General features: G+C 35.7%; 1 protein-coding gene across 1 annotated transcript; it reads left to right on the top strand.

The window, feature by feature from the left end:
* Positions 1-158: 158 nt before the first annotated feature.
* Positions 159-20,894, top strand: MCHR2 (melanin concentrating hormone receptor 2). Its single transcript, XM_051993292.1, has 5 exons — positions 159-355; positions 7,827-8,036; positions 16,651-16,845; positions 19,109-19,228; positions 20,570-20,894. The coding sequence occupies exons 1-5, from the start codon at positions 174-176 to the stop codon at positions 20,892-20,894; spliced, it is 1,032 nt and encodes a 343-aa protein (XP_051849252.1). The 5' UTR covers positions 159-173.
* Positions 20,895-23,644: the final 2,750 nt, after the last annotated feature.

Genomic DNA, 23,644 nt, shown 5'->3' with positions numbered 1-23,644 from the left:
CCCACAGCATGTGGCAGAACATATCTAAAAGTTGATTTGTAATTCTCAGCTTAATTTTGAAAGAATTTGATATTAAAAAGTGAAATTCTTACATTATTATTATTATTACAATTCAGTAAATAATTCATTTTTCTGTTGCTGTTACAGCTTTAGTTGCTGAAAATTCATGAAAGATGAATTCATTTCAGCCTTCCTTTTGGAACAGTACTTCCAACCCGTTGAACCTGTCCCAAAGCAGAGAGTTCTCTTATCAGAGCATCAGTACAGCAGAGACCATCATTCTTCCATCTTTGATTGGAATTCTCTGTTCCACAGGCCTAGTAGGCAATATTCTCATTGTGTTCACCATAATAAGGTATGGGATTGATTTAAAGACTCATTTTTTTTCTTTCTCAATAGTATTAAGCTATGATTTCAAAGCAGTACACAATATTGTACTTCGTACATTTAAGTCTTTAAAATATTTACTAAACTTTTCAGCAATAGAACCTTATCAGGTAAGTACAGCAGTTAAGACAGTGGCTGAATCTCATATACATATATATAGGAGAACAATATTCAGTGTCTGATGGTGTGTTGGTGAATTTTTAAAGGAGTTTAAGTTGAAGAATCTTTAGTACATTAACAGATTATTAATCTGAATCATTATGCAACTTACCATTAAGTTTGATTCTTATAATTCATTTACATCAAAGTGAAACTGTGGCTCTAGAAGGACCATGGTATCCAAGTGCAAACTCTGACAAATACTATCAAGCTGAGAAATCTTTGACTATGAGCCAGGTAACAGATTGCATGTCAAGAATCTGCAGACCAGCATTAGTAAGTTTGCAGAGATTCATTACTGAAAGGTTGACTGCAGAGATGAATTTTCCAACATAAAAACTACCTGCTAAAACAATGAAGAGAGATTTCAAAGAGGAAGTTCTCGAAATGATAATTTCAAAAGTACATAAATTGATTACCTAACAGGTTTTGAAGATGAGTTACCAGAGAATTGCTCCCTATAGCAAATCCTCCTCTGAATTGTAAATCAGAAAAATGAGTTGATCTATCAGCTCTATATTCTGAAAATAGACAGATGCCTTCTGATCTCCAGAGGATACAAGGCAACAGAATGATTAGCTCTGCCCTTTAATAGAAATTATCTCTATATCAATTGAACTGAGAACTTCCTGAAACTTAATAGTTTCATATTCCCAAATCCTCCATCTCTAAACTACACTAGACTTTCTCTTTATTCCTCAACTCAAATTCAGCCAAGTATCCATAGGGAGATACAGATATTGATGTAAATAAATAGATATTTAGTTTGCAGAAAAGCAACTTCCCCACCCCAGTGAATTTATAAGCTTAAAGTTCACTTATGCTTTTTGTGATTAATTAGCCTCTCTCATCAAGAACCTAGCTCTGTCACTTCCTACCCATGTAACTATAAACAAAAGCTAAAATTCAATGTTTTCATTTTCATATTTAGATGTCTGGATCACAGATCTATCTAAATGATGATCTGGTTCATTTTAACCCTCGATTTAGATTGCTGCACTACATTCTATTAAAAATCAACCCTGAAAATTGAGGGGATGTCCATCATTCGGGGAATAGCTAAACAAGTTAATGTAATGGAATATTATTGTTCTATAAGAAATGATCAACAGGATGATTTCAAAAAGGCCTGGAAAGACTTACATGAACTGATACTGAGTGAAGTGACTAGAACTAATAGAACACTGTGCACAGCAACAGCAAGATTATGTGATGATCAACTTGATGAGAGTCGTGGTCCCTTTAAGAATTGATTTATTCCTTTCTTTCTGATTCCCAACCCCTCCTTAGCTGATGCATTATCAATCCAGGAATCTAGGACCTTTGGTTCACAAATCTTGGTCCCTTTGAATTCCAATAGAAGATCCAGGGCTGTCCCAGCCCCCATTTAATGATCTACTCAGGTTTCCCAACCCCCACCAAGCAAACTCAACCTCCCACTGAAAGCCAAAAGAAGCCAACCTGGGACTCCACTCACAGGCCCCTTTAGCTAAATCTCTCATTATAAAAGAGCCAAACTGGAATCCTCTCTTTGCAGAGATTCCAAACATGCCAGCCTTACATCTGGCTCGCCAAGGATCTCTGTCCACTGAAATCCTGTTTCCGGTGTCCTCTTATCTCTACCTTCACCTATTTCCTTAACTATAACCTTATTTCCAAACCCCATAATAAACCTCTTTTATCAATCTAGCTTTTCGGGCCAGTAAATTCCTTTACTGGGGACTCATGTAGCCACTAGACTTCATTTAACTCCGTATCCTTGTGCCGAATCCAATGGGGTTGCAGGTGAGCTCTATTTGACTCCCTGTACCCCGAACCTGCCACTAGACCTCAATTAAACCCTAATTTCATTTAGGTACCCCGTATCTAGACCTCATCAAACTGTGATAGACTGGACTCTTTTCAACAATGAGGTGATTCAATCCAATTCCAATAGACTTGTGATGACTGGATCTGCATCCAGAGAGAGGACTAAAGGGACTGAATGTGGATCACAACGAAAATTTTCACCTTTGTTGTTGTTGTTGTTTGGTTGCTTGTTCTTTTCTTTTTCATATGATTTTTCTTGTTCTTTTTTTTTTTTTTTTTTTTTTTTTGATTTTTCTTGTTCTACAAGATAAATGTGACTATGTTTAGAAGGCTTGCATATGTTTAACCTATATTGGATTATTTGCTGTCTAGGGAAGGGAGAGGAGTGAGGGAGAAAAATTTGGAACACAGGTGTTGAAGGGAGAATGTTGAAAACTAGCTTTGCAAGTATTTTGAAAAATTAAGAGCTATTATTATTTATTTTAAAAGAAAAAAATAAACTAAAAAAATCAATCCTGAACTAATAATATATAGGAACAGGATGATTCTAAATATTATAAAGAATTGCTTATTTAGAATACCTGAATCCATATATTGATTGTTATTACTCTTGTTAAACTCTTTCCTTTCTTCAACCCATCGTCATCTGATGAAGGATTTCTGAGAAAAGAGCCAACCTTTTTAGCTAAAGGAATATTATTGTGGCTTTTAAAATAAATGCTTCAATCTGCCAAGTCACACTTGAAAGTAACTTAATGCTCATCTTTTATTGCTATGTATTTAACTAAGACTGTATTTTTACAAAGTGCTCTATTGTGCTTCTAATGCATTCTTATTAGTCTTTCTTGTTAGGCATTCTTATCTCTCTATTTAAATAAGGGAAAAGAAATTTCACATTTGCATATATTAAAGAAGTGAAAAAACTTAAAACCCTGAAATCAGATGGACAATTAATAAGCTGTAAGTAGATGCCTATGTTTATCAAAAGAAGACCAGAAATATGTAAGAGAATTAAACTAAAATAATGATAAATGAAGGGTGAGGGGAATATAAATTAGACTGAAAGAGTCCTCAGAAGCCACTGAGTTCAATTGTGTTATTTCACAGATGAACAATATAGGAGGCTTTGAAAAATTAAATAACTTTTCCAGAGTCATGCAGATAGTAAGTGTCCAAGTTAGGAATTTGAACCCATCTTCTGACTCTCAGCCATCCAATATAACTATCAAGAGGCAACATGGTATAGAGAGCCCTGGACTCAAATAACGAAATCAAAACACAGAGAGGACAAATCAGGAAGCTGGAACTCAGATCTCTCAGGAAGTATTCAAAAAACTATTAATAAAATTATAGGTCATTTAAGTAACAAAAAGCCAACGTTGGGGAGTCAAAATTACCATCTTGGGAGAGAGTTTGCAGATCAGTAATCACATTCAAGAACCCCATACTTGACCCCAATAGAAAGTGATAAACAGGAAGTGAACGATGGAACACATTTAGACTATAATTCCATCTTGAGAAACCAAAACCATTTCTCTGCATTTGTCTTTTAAGCACTTGGTATGTGCAGGAAAAGCTATTGAAGCCTGACAGCAAGAGATGTGAAGAGGGATTATACTTGGAAAAATAAATCAAAATGTAGATTTATGTGCTCCAACCTATTGGATAAGCAGACAGGGATAAGCAATTCTTCAAATATATTTGTATTTTATCACACACAAACACACACACCAATGTGTGTCTCTTTCACTGTGTCTCTTTCACCCACACCAATGAGCAGGCACACAAAATGCAAAAGACACAGAGCTCATGAGGAATGAAACCACAACGGTAACAATGTTTCACACATACATAGCAGGTTAAAGGATTTGTTTTCCCATCACTTTTGTTTTGCATAGTGTCATTTGCAATAATGAAATATTTAATAAATGGATTACTTTGCATTTATTGCCTAGGAATCTCTGAGCCACTATATCCCTAAGGAAACATCTTTTTTGTTCTTAGGGTCAAAATTCAGGGTTTCTGTTCTGTTCACTATACTTATATATTTTTCTTCTTTTAAACAAAAATAAAGTCATTTTTTAAAAAATGACTCTTGGGATAGCTAGAAGGTGCAATGGATAAATCATGGCCCTGAAGTCAAGAGGACCTGAGTTCAAATCCAGCCTCAGAAACTTAACACTTCCTAGCCTTGTGATCCTAAGCAAGTCATTTAACCCCAATTGCCTCACCAAAAAAATTAACAAATAAATAACTCTTGCCACATATAATAAGATCATAGATTTAGATCTGGAATGGATCTTTGAAGCCTTCATAGGCAACCTCTTCATTTTACAGATAAGGAAACTATGACTCAGTGAGTTTAAATGACTTGCCCAGTATCTCACAGGTAGTAAGCATCTAAGGAAGGACTTGAATTGTAATGCTGGAGAAACTGAGGCAAGGTAGAGATTAGACAGTTTTATATATTTTATTTGGATTTCTGAGAGGGAGAGATTTTCTGGGACCAAAGAATCCATTTTAGTCCCAAGGCTGATGTCTCAAAGCATTCAGCAGCTGCAGCAGCATTGATTGTGAGATTCCAATGGTTTTTATATACGTGGCTCTAAAATCAGGGTAGCCAAAGGCAGGGGGTGGAGTCCAAAGTCTGGTGAGCATGGGAATTAAGGGGTGAGGACCATAAATTCTGATAAATTTAGGAGGACTTAGGAGCCAAGATATCTGAACTCCCCCTTATGTTGAGATTACATATTTACAATTTATAACCTTAGAGTAGACAGCCCCAAGTTATATCAGTCCTAATGATCAGGAGGGGGAGGTTACAATCAGGGGGATGGAGGCAGAACAATTCAAGGAACTAAGGCAGAACAAGTTAGGGAAATTGAGGTAGGACAATTTAGGGAAACTGAGGCAGGACAATTAGAGAAACTGAGGCAGGACAATAAAAGGAAACTGAGGCACAAAAGAACTCTGGTTTTCCTGATTCTAAGTCTAGCACTGTATCCACTATAGCAGCTAGCATTGCTATAATTAATTATCAATAAATTATAGGTAATTATTTATGGGATCATAGATTTAGAATTGAATGGACATTAAGGGACATGTAGCCCAACACCCTCACTTTACAGATTAAGAAACTGAGGCCCAGAGAGATTTAGTGACACAGCTAGTATTAGAGTCAGAATGTGAACCCAGTTACACTGAGTCTTTTTATTTATTTTTACTTTTCCTATTTAATTTGTTTTTTGTTTGTTTTTTGGAAGCAACCGGAGATAAGTGATGTCCCAGGGTTACACAGCTAGTAAATATTAAGTGTCTGAGATCAAATTTGAATTCAGGTCCTCCTGACTTCAAGGCCAGTGCTCTATGCACTATGTCTTCTAGCTGCTTCAAGAGTTCTTTTTTGTTAAAATATGACTTTATTTTTGATTAAAAGAATAAAAAAATCTAAATGATGTAGTGAACAGAGCAGAAACCCCGAATTTTGACCCTGAGAACAAAAAAGTATTTCCTTAGCGATGTTAATGGCTCAGAATTATACCATCACAGCACCGACTCTAAAACCAGGAACATTTTCACCACACAGGAAAGATACAATAATCTCATTGGCAATAATTAGAACATAATCATGAGGTTTGCATTCTAATTTAAATGTGAATACATTATTCCTAACAGAATATGATGCTACCTGCCACCATCTCCATTAAAATTGTAACATGTATAAAATTGTACAAGATGATAAAGCTCTGATGACTGTGGCAGCCAAATATAAACTGCTAGGTCCTGCACCAAGTTAGAAAGGTTTTGAATAAGGACCAGGTAAAAGATAATATATAGTAACGACCATGATACTATTTCTGAGTTTTAAAATACTCCTGCCCTACTTTCTATCTAGTTATGTTTGCTTCATCTCTATCCATTGCTTTCTTTACAACTGCTCAAAGAGATCATTCCATGGGTGTCCTGGAAAACTGTATCAAGAACCATTGAGTGTAGAATTCGAGTATTTCTCCAAACTCCTCTTTTTATTTTTCTTCATCAGTTATTCTACTCTGGAACAGAAACAAGACTCTAACTTTATTTGAGACATTACTTGATCCTCAGATGGAAGGTCATTTCCATCCCCTACTTATTTATGTATTATATTCATTGAGCCCTATTAGTATAAGCGCAGTAGAGAGCTTAATGTAGTATATGGAGGACCAATCTCTATCAGAGTTAAGAAAAGATAATTCCAGGTTCTGCCTCGGTTCTGTCTCTGCCACATAACTAGTTTTATGACCCTGCACAAATCCTTTATTTTTCAAACACCCATTCCCATCATCCCAATACTCCCCTTAATCCCCCACCTCCCTCCCTCCATCTCATTCCCACCCTTGTCAACAACTCAGAAAGGAAGGAAGGAAAGAAGGAAAGGAGGGAGGAAGGGAAAGAAGAAGGAAGGAAGGAGAGAGGGAAGAAGGAAGAAAGGGGAAAGGAAAGACAAATACAGATTTTCTCCCCCAGCTAGACCCACTCCCCTGAAGGTCATAAACTGCTTCACTTTTATGCTTGTTCTCCAGTGATTGATACATAGTTGGTTGGTTGGTTGATGGGTTGATGTCATCTACATCATCTCCCAACTTTGTGATTTTGCACTGACTTACTTTCATATTTGCAATACTCTTCCTTTTCTTAGCTTCCCTGATTTCCTTCAAGGCTTAGCTCAAGTCCCTTGCTCTACAGAAGGCTTTTCCCTGGCTCTCTTCCTTCCCCCACTCTCCTAGCTTCTAGTGCCTTCCTTGTAAGATCATTTTCCATTGTCTGGTATATATCTTATATATAGCTCATCATTTGCCTATTGTCTCCTACATTAGAAAATGAGATCTTTACTTAATATTAAGTATGCAAGTAACAAATACATAAGAGTGATCCCCTTAATTCTAGTTTCACTCTCAGATTATCCCAATTTATCTTATATATTATTTGTTTACATATAGTTTTATATGTGTGTATGTTTTGTTTTTTTCTACTCCATTAGACTGTGAGCTCCTTGAAAGAAGGGCTGTTCTTTTTCTTTCTTTGTATTCTTAGCACATCCATACTGTGTCTGGTATATAGTTGGTCTTTAGTAAATGTTTATTGAGCAAAAAATGTAAACTCTTTGAAGAAAGGACTATTTCTTTTTTAATGAACATATCCCCAGTGCTTACTATGCAGTAAATGCTTAGTAAATATTTGCTTGATTGATAAAATAAAATAAGATCCTTGAGATCAGGTAAAATTTTTTTAAATTTTTTATTCATAGCATTTAGCACATTGTCTGGCACATAGTAAGCTTTTAATATTTTTAAACAAAATTAAAATGATATAATTATCTGTTAAGCATATCATTTTTAATGTTTTCTAGGATAATAGTTTTTTTTTGAAGTATTATAGATTTGAGATAGAGCATTTTTGATTAATCATCAATCTTTCTCTATTTGTTTTAGGTCTAGGAAAAAAACTATCCCAGACATATATATCTGTAATCTGGCCGTGGCTGATTTGGTCCATATCATTGGAATGCCTTTTCTTATTCATCAATGGGCCCGAGGAGGAGAGTGGGTATTTGGGAGTCCTCTCTGTACCATCATTACCTCACTGGACACCTGCAACCAGTTTGCATGCAGTGCTATCATGACTGTAATGAGTTTGGACAGGTAGGCAAATGTGCTTTGAAATACTTCATTAAAGGCTAAGATATACGGGAAACTTGAATTTGATTTTACAAGTAGGCCGTTCAGCAGAGATGTTTCAAATACAGACATAACTAATATTTGTTTTTCAACAATAAAGTTGTTTTCTTTTTGTTGTTCACCAAAGTATCAAGTAATTGAAGGAAAAAAAATTGCCCAGTTAAGGTTTTTTTAGGTTTCATTATTATATAATTTAATTTCACATTACATTTGTTTCAATTTCATCTTTAAAATTATTTTTTGATATCTTTTACTTTTATATTCTCATTTGCTTCCCTTGTATTTCTTCCTGACAATTCCATTTCTTCCTCCTCACAAAAGAATCCCTTTTGCCCACAAGGAATAAATACTTAGAGTTTGTGAAGCAATTACTAAAACAGAGATGGGAAAATAATTAGGCTTCTTCCAGAACCCTCAGCTCCTCACACATTCCTGACTTCTAAGTATAACAGTGGAATGAAACAAGCAGGCCTGAAAGTAAGACAGAGAATCCAAAAAGTCCTTGGCAGCAAAACTGAACAAATGATTCTGACAAGGATCCTAGGCCTGAATACTTAAAGAGATCAGAGTTTTTATTATAGCTGTTTATGAGAATATTTCTAGGACTGTTTGGGACAAAGATACCTACCCAAATTGACTACTCAGAGATCATTCATGGAAAGCGGAATATTTATTAGAATCTCGAGAAGTAGACCATCCCCTTCTGTGAGCCAAAGATCACAGCAGGAGGGCCACTTCCTTGAGAATGGTCACAGTTTTTATACATTTCAGACAAAGAACCCCAAAATCCCACTCTCTATATGTTGTGATTGGTTTCATAAGTCTCTATTCCCCTATTTAATCAGTGGAATGCAGTAGATAAGGTGATGCATAACTTCTTCAGCCACGTATACTTTTTAATCCCTTCTTTGGACAATGGAATGTAATCCAGGCCTTATCTAAAATCATATGACTCCGGAGAAGCTGAAATGGAGACCTTAAGGCTTTATCAGTGGTTCTCAAACTTTTGTTCTTAGTATTTTTATGTTGTTAAAAAAAACCATCAAGGATCCGTTCAAAGAGTTTTTGTTCACATGGGTTATATTCATAGCTATTTACTATATTAGAAATAAAAAACAATTTTGAATATGTAGACCCTCTGAAAGGGTTTCAGAGACCCCAACAATTCTTTGGGCTACACTTTGAGGACCACTGGTTTAATTAATTTAGCTAACAGTCACTGATCAATTTGTGCTTGATCTATAAGTTCTTCATCTTTTCCACACAGCACCCTTGTATTTCCCAGGGAGAAGATTGTCTTTAGTCCTGGGTGGAATAGGTTCTAGCCCCTCTTCCCCAAATTAATCAGAGACATCTTCAGGTACAAAGAGAAAGCATTAATTTAGTCCCTGCAGGGAGAGGCCCAGCACACCCAAGAGGCATCCCAGCTCCCAACATGTGCTAGACCTGACAAGCCAGAAATAGTAAAATTGGTTAAATAGCAAAAGACCCAAGTCTTTTCATTGGCTAGACTAAAAGGAAATAAATATTAATGACCAATGGTCACCAGGGTTGTCTGCTTCCTGTTGGTTACCACTTCCTGAAGCTGACCTAGGATCTGACCTTTAGAGACCTCTAAGCCTAGAGATTATGAGACTTTCTGCAACTTGGGTTTAAGGCCTGATCTTCCAGCTCCATAGACCTCTGGGAACAGGGATCATGTGAGTTAGGCCTACAGTCTGACTTACTGTATCTCATAGACTTTTTCACCTGGTCCCATTCAGTCCTATAAACCAGAAGTGTCGAAACAGCTGGCAAAAATGCCAGTGTAGGGCTAGACCCAAATAAAAATATAATTGAAAAATGTTTAATAAAATAAGTAAAAATTTTGTATAAACAAAACTAATGCAGACAAGATTAGAAGAGAAGCAATAAACTAGGAAAATATTTTTACAGTCAAAGGTTCTGATAAAGGCCTCATTTCCAAAATATGTAGAGAATTGACTCTAATTTATAAGAAATCAAGCCATTCTCCAATTGATAAATGGTCAAAGGATATGAACAGACAATTCTCAGATGAAGAAATTAAACCTATTTATAGACATATAAAAATATGCTCCAAATCATTATTAATCAGAGAAATGCAAATTAAGACAACTCTGAGATACCACTACATACCTGTCAGATTGGCTAGAATGACAGGGAAAGATAATGCAGAATGTTGGAGGGGATGTGGGAAAACTGGGACATTAATACATTGTTGATGGAATTGTGAATACATGCAGCCATTCTGGAGAGCAATTTGAAACTATGCTCAAAAAGTTATCAAACTGTGCATACCTTTTGATCCAGCTTATACTTTGGGGTATAAGCCCACAAACAGATCATAAAGACGGAAAAGGGACCCACATGTGCAAGAATGTTTGTGGCAGCCCTGTTTGTAGTGGCCAGAAACTGAAAACTGAGTAGATGCCCATCAATTGGAGAATGGCTGAATAAATTGTGGTATATGAATGTTATGGAATATTATTGTTCAGTAAGAAATGACCAACAGGATGATTTCAGAAAGGCCTGGAGAGACTTACACGAACTGATGCTGAGTGAAACAAGCAGTGCCAGGAGATCATTATATACTTCAATAACAATATTATATGATAATCAATTCTGATGGAAGTGGCCCTCTCCAGCAATGAGATGAACCAAATCAGTTCCAATGGAGCAGTAATGACAGTTCTACAGCTACACCCAGTGAAATTACATTGAATTCCCAATCCCTATATTTTTGCCCACCTGCATTTTGGATTTCCTTCACAAGCTAATTGTACAATATTTCAGAATCCAATTCTTTTTGTACAGCAAAATAATGGTTTGGTCATGTATACTTATTGTGTATCTAATTTACACTTTAATATATTTAACATCTACTGGTCACCCTGCCATCTAGAGTAGGAAGTGGGGGGAAGGAGGGGAAAAATTGGAACAAAAGGTTTGGCAGTTGTCAATGCTGTAAAATTACCCATACATATAACTTGTAAATAAAAAACTATTAAAAAAAAGAAAGAAAGAAAGAAAGAAAGAAAAAGAAGAAGAAAAGTAAAATACAATACGATATAGAGAATATTAATTTATGGGTTTCTAAGCCAATATGCGTCAGCGAAGATCCATTTGATATCATTATTGTATATCTAAGAATCTTAAACCATTAGAAATTTATTTCATAGCAGCCAATAGCACATAGAGTCTTATTTCAGAACATCTAAACTATTACACAATTAAAATATTCACCATAGCCATTGCTCTAATCACACATGCACATGTTAGGAACCACAGGGACAGCATGCCAGAAACCACTGAGAAATATAATCAAAATCCTAATGGCTGTTCCCATAGAAATGTGTGGGACAGTAATGTCCACAAAAACAGAGATTCTCAGAGTGAGAAAAAGCAAAAAGGAGTTTATTAGACTCTCATGAGAAAGAGCATCTTCCATCTGATAAGAGGTTAGTCAACAAAGAAGTGAAAAGCATAAACTGGGAAACTCAAGATTAAATAGCCTAAACACAGAAACCCTCAAAACTCCCACCTCCCTTGGCTGGCCTTTTCTCCCATTGTTTGGGAGATCTAATTGATGAGGTGTGTGAATGAATGAATGAGATCCCTTCTGTTCCAAGAGATGCAGGTTCAGAAGGGAAAGAATTCACTAACACTAGAGGCTGTGGCAAAAAGAGATTTTATTTTACATTAAGAGGCTTTCTCCTTGGCAGGCCTATTTCTTAAGAAATATTTTGCAAAGAATGACTGGCAAAGATCCACTTTAAGAGAAAATCTGAGGTGATTTGAATTGAAAATTGGACCAGGATTTCTTAATTAAATGAAAATTTAGAATTTCCTGAATGAGGATGTGACTTCCCAAAAGATCAATGAAAGTTGATTTGCCCTTGAATAATATTACTTCTCCCATCCTAGGAGGATGGGCCCCGTCTCTAGATTCCTTGGAGCCTGGGAAACCCTGAACTTTTCTTCTTTTGCAGATCAAAGGAGACATGGTTTCAGTGATTATTTTGCACAATTTTTAGAGTTCACTAGGTCATAATCATGGAAATCTAACCCAGAAACAAAAGAATACAAGTCAATAATAATAAACTCTTAATTTACAGAACTACTATACAAGCAGATATCCTAACAGAAGAGAATTCAAAGCCATCATCACCTTTAAAAGAAGTATTTAAATGCTAATTAAGAGATGGTGGGAAATAGGAGGGGAAAAAGACCTGCAACTTTTAGCTATAGCTCTATTTGTTATTATAAAGTCTCAAGTCACAATTAAGGTTATTTTCCCATGAAAATGTCTTGACTCAGTTAATTCCTCACAGAAAGGAGATATACAAGAGTCTCAATAATAAACAAAATATCAGGGCATCTGTGAATCCACTGGATCAAACAAAGTAAGAAGCATTGTTCAGGCTCTGGGAATTTCAGTGATGCTTCAAGTATTTTATGATAGTTGAATTGAATTGAATTGAATTATGAGTTTCTTGGCATTTATCTTCCTGAGCACATCCTTGAAGCTGGGAAGAAGTGAGCAGTATACAAATATGTGACCTATGGAGCAGCAAGGGCAGCATAGGTCATTTACTTTAATGTTAAGTCAAGTTGACAAGCTTTTGTTAAGTGTCTATTATGTGCCACACATTGTGATAAGGGCTGGGGATTCAATGAAAAGTAAACCTTGCTGTCAAGGATCTCATAGTCTAATGGGGAGGGGAAGCAACCTGCAGACAACTCTGCACAAACCAGATATCAGAATAAACTGAAGCTGTTAATCAACAGAGGGAACACACCAAAATTAAGAGTGTTACGGAAAAATTCTTGCCCAAGAAAGAATTTTATCTGCGAGCGAAAGAAGTCAGGGTAACCAGAAGTTAGAGATGAAGAAAGAAAGGATTGCTTCTATAAGAACAGTTTGCAACTATAAGGAACAATAAGGGGAAATGCATAGAAGATAGAATAGTTTCTGAGGAATAGCCAAGAGACAAAGAATAGATTTCAATATAGGGGGATAAGGGAAAGACTGTAAATATATGAAAGAAACCTGGTTATGAAGGACTTTAAATACCTAAGAGATGGTTTTTGAATTGGTCATACAAGTAATAGGGAATTAACTGGGGGTGAGTAATATGCTCTGATACCGTTGAGATGTGAAAAATGAGGGTTGAGAGATCTCCTGACAGCAATGGGATCCCTGGCCAGTCCACAGGCTTTGTGAAAGAATTCACAAACCCCAGTGAATACAAGCTCAAGGTTTGTGGCAAGAATGGATTTATTAAAGTAAGGAAACAATTTCCTTAGACAACAAAATCCTGTTAGGACTTTTGCAAAGTTCTAGGCACATAGCCTTCAATTAAATTGGGTTTTCTTGTCCTGGAGCAGGGGGGTGGGGAGATGGGAGTGGGGAATCTTCTAATAGAGGATGGTGATCATGATCCAGGCCAAGATTTCCAACTGAATGAGATTACTTATCTGGTAGTTTCCCCCTGTAAAAAGAAGGGTGGGGCCCCTCCCAAAGGCCAGGAGGGTTTGAGATTTCTAACCCAGGACCATCCTTCCCCCAAAGATTAAAGGGGACACAGTTTACATCAATTCTTAAGAACAAATATTTAATCTCTTACCATATTTCTGAAAAAAAAATTCTCAAAATATAAAGCATGCATTTTTCTCCATAATTTAATAGGTTACATAGTAATTAATACTCTCATGTCTGCATCTAGTTTGCTCATTTGAGTACAGAGCTAATGCAGTCAAGGTCATGGGCCCAAACTTAAGGCAGGTCAGCTAATTCTGTATTGTTCCGTAGCCAAAGATTGAAATCAAAGTCTGCAAATTGTATTTTTAGTCATGAAAAAATGTAGTGGACTCAGTGCATCCAGAATGAGATGCAGGGATTTTGCTTTAATGGAATCTCCCAAATCATTATGGTTACATATTGTTGTTATTGTCTGTCCTTCATTCTTTTTTTTTTTTTTTTTTATTGCTGAGGCAATTGGGGTTAAGTGACTTGTCCAGGGTCACACAGCTAGGACATGTTAAATGTCTGAGAACCAGATTGAACTTGAATTCCTCCTGACTTCAAGGCTGGTGCTCTATCCGCTGCGCCATCTAGTTGCCCCTGTGCTTTATTCTTGAAAAGAACTGTGATATCAGGGAGGTGATGCCTTGACATACAGGTGAATTGGATTTAAATGAGGAGGGGCTGGGCAACGTCACCTGCTTCATTTTTCCCTCCAGAGTCCAGGGTCCAGAGGCCAGATATAGATTAGTAGTAGGATAGCTCTGAATGCAATGTGTGATCTAGGTCTTTTTAAGCTAAGATCTTCAACAGTTCTCAATTTGACTAAGACCACACCCATTCTGTGATTAAGTAGCAACTGAGGCAAAGAATCTCCTTCAAAAAAAAAATAATAATAATAATCTAAATAAGTAAATAAATCTGTGAAGGGAAGACCCTCAGGATTTCTGGCAAAATCAGAAATGACTGCTATTTACATTCAATCTGAGTCAATTAGGACCCAAATAATGACCAAATGGGGCTTGGCCTAGGACCTATTGGTGGCCAATGAAAAGCAGATTAGTTTTGGCTACATAAAAATATTAAGAAAATGTGCAACAGAGTTCCACTAATTTAGATCCAGGAAGCCTCAAATAAGCTAGTGTTTCCAAATAATTGAGGAAGATTGATACCCACTTACCACTACTAGCAAAATAGTTCCAGATAATGGGAACTTAGTGTATAGGTGGGTGCTAGACCCCCTTACCCAAATTGACTACTCAGAGGCATCTTCAGATACAAAGAGGAAACCTTTATTTGGTCCTTGAAAGGAGAGGCCCAACCACACTCTGGCAGACCAGAGCCTGTAAACAAAATTGTAACTATAATGGCATCTATCATATGCATGGGAAACATCCTGTTGAAGGAAGTTCTTGAAGACCAGGTTTTATAATATCAAATCAACTGTATTTTTATTTATTTTTTAAATAGCCTTTTATTTGCAAGTTATATGCATGGGTAATTTTACAGCATTGACAATTGCCAAACCTTTTGTTCAATTTTTCCCATCCTTCCCTTCTTTCCCCCCATCCCCTCCCCCCAATGGCAGGTTGACCAATACATTAGCTGTATTTTTTAAAAGAATCAATAAATAATACACACAGTGAGATTTCATATTCTCTATTTTTCTCATTCAGTTGTATTATTCTAAAGATATGGTCTGATATGAGAAATCATCAGCAAAAACCTTTTTTGTTTCTTTTGCACATTACCTTCAAAGAGATCCTCTATATATTTGAACAATAGTCTTAAAAATATTTTATAGATGAAGAAAGTAAATATATCAGTCACTAATTGCTAATTCTCACTTAATCTCTCATTATCTTTCCTATTATTTTAGTAGCTTCCTCTTCCCTCTGAAATATTTTGACAATCTACCTCAAAGTATCTTTAATATTATTTCAATCCCTGCGTAGATTGTATTCTGCATGTATTTGGTCAGAAGCAGCTTAAGAGTATTGCTATATCTTTATAAAGCACATATGGCATGAGGTATTAAAATATAAATTTGTTGCTTCCTTTGTCTTCAATGATGAGAACACACCGCTAAATTCTGGCAAATCTGATACATGTTGACTCTGTTTTTCTACATCCAATTATATTTATAAATTTTCCTAATTTTATCTGGATCAAGAATAGCTTTTGGTAGACTTATTTCCTTCTCCCTCTAATTGACATTGTATTTGGTTGTCATGTCTTTCTCTTGGCAAGGAGATCATGTGCTTGCTAAAGTGGTTTCTATACTATTTTGCCCTCCACAAACTGTTCAATTACTCTAAGCTGCAATTATCTATGTAGTGATGCATCTCAAAAATTAGTTATCCAAAAAAAAGAAAAGAAGTGGATTTCTCCCTCACTGGTTTTATTCAAGCAAGGGATAAATACTATGAATCAAGGATGTTGTAGAAGGTGGGTTTATTTTTCCAGATATGGAATAAACTCAATGGTCCTTAAATGTTTCTTTCAACCCTAAACCTCTATTATTAGGAACTAAAGAAGTTAAACATAAACTATTCATTTTCCCTTATGTTTCTATGGCATTTTCACTCCCTTCTCTTTTCTCCCGCTCCCTTCCCAAAAAAAATTTCTCTCCACTAATGTAATTGTGCTCAGAAGTGAATGCTCTTGAATACATAGTAGGGACACTTCCTCCGGAAGGAAATCCCTGATCAGAATCCAATTTTCAGAGAATATCTATAAAGGACAATGTTGTAAAGGTAAAGTTCAGCCTAAAGATTTTTTTTTTATCATTATCACTCTTATTTGTAGTGGAAGTTATTTGTCTGAGTGGTTTATTTAGACCTCCAGACTGAAAAGGTTTTTCTCTAAAGGTGTAGCCCATCTTTCAAAAAATATTACTTTCCTTCACCATGATAGAATTGCACTTCAGGGAGAATAATAATACTAATAATTTACTCTTGTCATGAACCTTTCATCCTTAGAGCTCAGAGCTTGTATTGATTGTTCACAAACCCTTCTCAACTGGTTTTACAGGTACTTGGCTCTGGTCCAGCCATTTAAGCTTACCAGTTTGAGAACAAGGTCGAAGACCATCCGCATCAATTTGTGCCTTTGGGTAGCTTCATTTGCTCTGATGTTGCCTGTCTGGATCTACTCGAAAGTCATCAAATTCAAAGATGGTTTTGAAAGTTGTGCTTTTGATTTAGCATCCCCTGATGATGTGCTTTGGTAAGTTGTTAAAACTTAGAGAAAATAAAGCGGAATTAAGTTGTCAAGTACTTCATCCCACTTGTCTGTGAGTGAGCAGCATTGGAGAGCATCCTCTCAAGGTACTCAGCACACTCCTCTCCTCTCATCTCCTTGTTTTCCACAATCAATTGGACACTTTCATTTTGGGTGGGGGAGGACCTGTACATTTGGTAGCCTTTATAAAAGAGCCTGAATTCAGGTACCAAAATTATTTGGAACATATTAAAATGTTCATTTTAAAGAAACACACTAAATTAGCCAGATTGAGTTGTAACATTCAAGACCAAGACAGCATTAGTGGGCTTTTTTGAGTACAAGTCAGATAACACTGACTCAGAACCTGGGTTCAAATTCTACCTGTGAGCAATATGTGGCAATTTTTGTTGTTGTTATTCAGTCATTTCAATCATATACAACTCTTCATCCCACTATTTGGGGTTTTCTTGGCAAAGATAGTGGAGTGGTTGGCCATTTCCTTGGTCAGCTCATTTTATAGATGAGGGACTGAAACAAACAAGGTTAAGTGAATTGGCCAGGATCACACAGCCAATAAGTGTCTGAGACCAAATCTGAACTCATGAGGATAAATCTTCCTGATTTTATCCATTTTGCCATCCAGCTGCCCATGTGACCATTAATTGTCTCTAAATATCTGTCAACTCCCCCCACCATCTGTAAAATGAAAATGGGAATAGATGACTTTCAATGTTCCTTCCAGTTTTAAATCTAAGCTTTCCCCCACTATTTGAAAAGTGTTATTCAAGATATCAAGATAACCAAGTAGAGATTATGTTTTGTTTTGTTTTTTAGCTATAGAACATAAAACAATCCACTTGGCTATTTTTTTCCCACTTGATCAAAATAGTTTTATCTGATCATTACCTAATCATTTTTTTTAGCATTAGATATTCAAAGACTGAGTGCTGAGTCCCTAGGTTCTGCAGTGAAAGTAATGATGACAAATAAACGTTATCAGTGTAGATGTGCTATCTTGAAAGGACTTCTCCCTGTCACCTTTCTCTCTTAATCCCAGTTATACACAGAGATTATAATTCCCAAAGGATAATTTCTTAAAATTCCTAAAAGACAACAGGAGTCAAACAAGCTTATATGAGCTTAATAAAAGGAAGAAATTAGTATGGAAATGGAAGCATTTTGTTCTGATAGTTACCTCTGTTTCCATTCCTGTCTGCTGTTTTTACTCTAGCATTAGGGCTTTATACCACAACTTCATCTCCGGAGTAAACATATCAAGCAACAACCTGAGCAGAGAGAAGAGGTAAAACAACTTGTCCCTCAATATGGTACAATCATTTACCCTCATGATCAATCAAGCAATAAACATTAAGTGCCTTTTATGTGTCAGGCACTGTGCTAAGTGCTGGGAATAGAAAAGGAGGCAATCAGGAAACAAATTTGTCCGGGAGGACATCAAGTTTATATGGTTTTTCACTTGTTCAGTGGTGTCCGACTCTTCATTGTTCTGTGATATTAAAGTAGCTTGTCATTTCCATCTCCAGTGGATTAAAGTAAACAATATTAAATGACTTGCCCAAAATGACACAGCTAGTGTCTGAGATAGATGTGAATTCAAATCTCCTTTAGCTCCAGGCCCAGTGCTCTATCCATCATTTAGCTGTTTCACATTAGGTCCATATGAAGAAAATAGCCATATTCACTCTTCAAGTATCCCTCTTTACTCTGGAGAAATATTAAATAATCTTAACTGAATTGACAGCAAGAATCACTCTAAGAAAGGAGCTCCTTTTCATTCTCTATGCATCTCCACTTGGGCCACTCTTATCACTGAAGAGATGCAGAAAGAGGGCAAACACTGTATTATAAAGGAGTCCTTTATCAGGTCCATAGATAGATTTCAGGGAGTTCGCAAACTTGAATGGGGAAAAAAATTGCATCTTTATTGTAACAAAACTTTGGTCTTTTGCAATCCTATATGTGTTATTTTTGCATTTAAAAACATTCTGAAAAAAGGGATCAGCAGGTTGCCAAAAAGGTCTAAGACACAAAAAAGGTTAAGAATCCTTGTTCATTCTTATTCAGCATCCACACCTCCATGCACTATTACTTGGAAGATGTTTTCCTAGATCTTCTCATGTAGAAATATACATGGAGAGTCTTAGACAATTTATTCCTACTTTTACCCACCTCTGAAGAAACATTATGGTATGCTATAAACTATTGAGTAAATTCTCAATCTGATCATTATATTTTTGCTTTGCAGGTACACTCTTTATTTGACTATAACAACATTTTTTTTCCCTTTGCCTTTGATCTTGGTGTGCTACATTTTAATTTTATGTTATACCTGGGAGATGTACCAACAAAACAAGAAATCAGGATGGTAAGAGTCTACTTTATTATCTTTCTGGTTAATGAAACTTCATGTATCCTAATATACCTGAAATGTAGCTATATAATTATCACTTTAAGTGAGTATGTATGTGAGTGTATAGTATGTATATAGATGTGAGTACATATTATGAATGTGAAAGATGGACAGACAGATAAGGAAGGAGGGAGCAATAGTATTTATGGAAGATCTGTAGACCTGTGTTCCAGTCCTGCTTCAGATACATAATAGCTATTGTAACCTTGGAAAAAAGACCTAATTTCTCACTGCCATTTAAGAAATACTGTAAGTCTTATTATATAAATTATATATTTCAGAAAAGTTGCCAACCTATGTTGATAGAGGAAACTTCCAAAAGATAGTACCATTTCAAACAATTAAAGCTTAAAACTGCAAAGATTTTTTAGGATGTACATATGTGTGTTTGTATCTAAATATCTATATATAGATATGTATATATGTGTGTTTATACAGACACATATTTATGTATATCCTAAGTCTTATATGTTACATTATTATATGTATATATGTGCATATGTATATTTATATGATTCCATGCTGCCATGTATTTGTATGTGTGAGTTATGACAACATGGAATTGCATAAATATATATGTGTATACTTATATGGCCATATGATATAGTGGCTCAGTCAAGAAGATGCAATGTTTTTAAACTAACATCCTCAAGTCATAAGCCACAAGAGTAGTTATCATTTAGACCCACTTGTAAAAATTTTCAATCAATTATCTAATGCAGAGCCATAACTAGGAGGATTTTCACTTGGAACAAAACCATTTGAGGGAGAGGGGTGGTAGGTAGTAATGATACTGACAGTATGACTAAGGAAATGAATGGTCCATCTCTCCCTCCTGAAGGAGTTGAGTGGAAAAGTGGGCCTCAAGAGAAAGGTCCCCCAGCCAAGAAGTAGGTCATAGTCTGGAAGAAGTTTTGCCAACTGCAGCATCAAAAGACCATTAGGTGAGTGACTGGGACAGTAGTAACCATGAGAGAAAAGCATGTCTTCCAGGTGACAGTGTATCTCTCCACACTAAAATGTAGTATTCTGGGAGAAAACCCCATTTTGCCCATGCTGCTTATGGCTCTGTCAAACTATAAATTTTAAGAATTTAATATCTCTAATAGTGAATTCATATTTTATGCCTGGTCAGTTTTTTAAAGACGTGCATTCCCCTGAAAAACCTTTAGAAGCCATCAATGTTAGTATTCTAATCATTATTGAGTATTAGTATTCTACTTTTTATTACTCTAAGGAATCATTTTCTTCTAATTTACCATTACCCTGATCTATGTGTTCACTTCTCCCCTGCAGCTATAATCCTAGCATTCCCAGGCAAAGGGTTCTGAGGTTGACGAGAATGGTCCTGGTGCTGGTGGGAGTTTTTGTGCTGAGTGCCACGCCCTATCATGTGATCCAGCTGGTAAATCTGCAGATGGCCCAACCAACACTGACTTTCTATGTGAGCTATTACCTCTCTATCTGCCTCAGCTATGCCAGCAGTGGAATCAATCCCTTTCTCTACATCCTGCTGAGTGGCAATTTCCGTAAACGTCTGACTCAATGTACCCACATTCAAAGAAAGGCAACTGAAAGGGAAATAAACAATATTGGAAACACACTGAAATCAAGCTTTTAGTGGGTGAACTTGGCTCACTGAGGGCACTGAAAAGCATATTCACCTAAATAAGGCAATGTATGGAGTGGGCCCAATATAATCTTTATATTTGTGCAAATATGACCCTTAATGTCATACATCATTAAGGAAATAAGTCTAACATAATGTGTCTAGTGTAGATAAGGTTTTGTTCCCTGTTTGGAAACAGGATTACATTAAGTAATAATAATACTACATTAAGATGCTTGGACTTTCCAGTGGTTTGTTAGTTAAGAGCAGCCTGTGGCCACCACACCAACACAGTTACTAAATCACTCAGCCTCATAGCCAACAGGACCTGCCCATACTTTGCCCTCAAGGTCCTTGGCCCCCGACTGCCTTTCAATGAGGTCCTATCAGTACTTACCTATCTGAGTCCTCACTATAGCACCTAGTGCTAGTGTAGTCCCAGGGTGCTTTGACTTTTTTTTTTTTAATTATTGTTATTTTTAATACTGAGGGAAAAAAGCTAAAAGAGAGTAAAGACAGCATTATTTCCACTATATGCTTCTGAGTTCAAAAGTCTAATATTGAAATCTCTAAGTTTAGAGCCTGGACTCTGGTATTTTAAGACTTTAAGACCTGATACAAGAGGTCTCAATTGTATTTTGTAATTTGTAATTTAATAACTTGCTATTGTTTGCTTTGTTGTTTTTGGACTTCCAAACCATGAGAAATGGATAGCATATTGTAGTGTTTCAGACTATTACCCCAACACCTGTCATATTTTCATGTTAAGGAGCATGCCTACAAACAGCTAAAGGATATCATTTTCAAATCAGAGACATTCATTACAGACCATTTCTCTTCCTGATATATATATGTGTGTGTGTCTGTACATATATACATATATAATATATATCTCTTTATAGAGAGAGATATATTGCATATGTGCATAAATTGAAGAAAAAAATCAGTATTTTTCACAGCAGAAAGTATTGCTTGTTTCAAATGGCAAATGGAATCTATAAATTAACCCCCATCACTGAAAAACATAAATAATTTGCATCACTGAAAATTGGATCTAATCTTTAATTGCCTTTCAGGAGAGAGTCTAAAAACCCACCTCTCCCTTATAGCTCAGATTCTCTCTAGTAAAAGATCAAACTGGTAAAACATTTAATATCAACAGTACTTGAAAGACATTGTTCTTGGAACTGAAGTTTGATGAAATAGAAAACTATCTAAAACATTTTTAGAGTTTTTTTTTTTCCTATTGCAATCTAATTGCAGGTATACTTGGTGACAAAAAAATGGGTGCAACCAACTAACATTCCTTTTAGCATTTTAGTTACCCTAGTAAAATTTATACTTGCCTCAAATATCTAAATCTTGCACTTTAAAGACTAGTTCCTTGGGGTATGGGTCTAGGAATCTTCATTTTTAACTTTCCCAAGTATGATTATTAGTGTTCAAGCACTGAAATGTGTAAGCCAAATAAAAGCAGACAGACACACACACAAATATATATATATAATATAAATTTTGTAACTTAACAGCTTCCTATTGTTTATTGTTATTGGCTTTTTTTTAAACACTGGCACTAAATAATCTGGTGTTTTATAAAAATTTTCAAATCTGGAGGCTATTGAAAAATAATTTTTTTCTAATAATATTTTCAATTATCTTAAAAAAATTGAAGGCATCAAACATGCAATAATACTTCATAGGTTGAGGAAAGAGTCCCTTTCTTCTGTCTATGAGTTGTAAATTAATGTGGTAGCTAATGAAACATGAATGAAGCAGATGACTTTTTATTAATTTGGGGTGCTTTGTATATTTTTCTATAAATAGGCACATTTGTATGCAAATATATAAGGATGGTTTAATACAGCTTCTTAATGTGATACATATTTCTCCTCATAAAACATTTATGCATAATTCCAAGTAAATTTCATGACTATTTCAATACATTTGGTTAATATGTATTATTTACTCTTCCATAGGCCTTTAAGGTATGCAGAATACTTTCTCCATATCAGCTCTGGTAGTAGCATAATTTTATTAATGTCATTTTATAAATAAAAGAGTGAATAATTTACTCACAGTGACACAACTCATAAATATCAGAATTAGGGTTAAATCCAGTTCTCTTGACAAGTGTTCTTTCCATCACACCAAGCTGCCTCTTACTATTGGCTATCTTATGAGTTTCTGTTTGTTATTTCCCCTTCATGCGCATTCAGATCTAATTAAGTCATTTTAAGTTTGGAGTATTGGTTCTGTTTAGGACTTTCATAAAAATTTTCTCAGAAATAACCTTACAACTACATGAAATTGCTTATTACTGTGACTCTGATTTGCTGTTTTCACTTTTGAGTTTGTCTTGCTAACTCATTCCAAAATTTAATTTGCTTAGCTCAACTTGGGCATATCAGAACTTGGTCCGATATATATATACACATATAATCTATCAGAGCCTGGTTAGGACTAGTTTGAGTGTCAGAAGTAATGGAACACATGAGCAGGAGATATCAGTCTCATTTGACTCCATTTTTTTTTTTTGGTGACTCTCATCTTCACTGACTTCAATTTTGCTGATCTTTTTTCTTCTTCCTTCTTCCTTCTCTTTTTCATTCTGGTAGGTCAATTTCATGGACATTGTTCCCATAGTCCTCTATATCTCTTTTGAATTCCTGGATAATGTATTCTTTCTTCCATTTTTTTTTTCATGTTCTTTTAAAATCTGAGTTCATCAGAGAACTCACTGGGCAGTCACATAAGTTTCTTTC

The sequence above is a fragment of the Antechinus flavipes genome, chromosome 4, assembly GCF_016432865.1.
Source record: "Antechinus flavipes isolate AdamAnt ecotype Samford, QLD, Australia chromosome 4, AdamAnt_v2, whole genome shotgun sequence".
NCBI classification, from domain to species: domain Eukaryota; kingdom Metazoa; phylum Chordata; class Mammalia; order Dasyuromorphia; family Dasyuridae; genus Antechinus; species Antechinus flavipes.
Note: the sequence above shows the minus strand (reverse complement) of the source record. Positions and strands in the feature narration are given on the sequence as shown.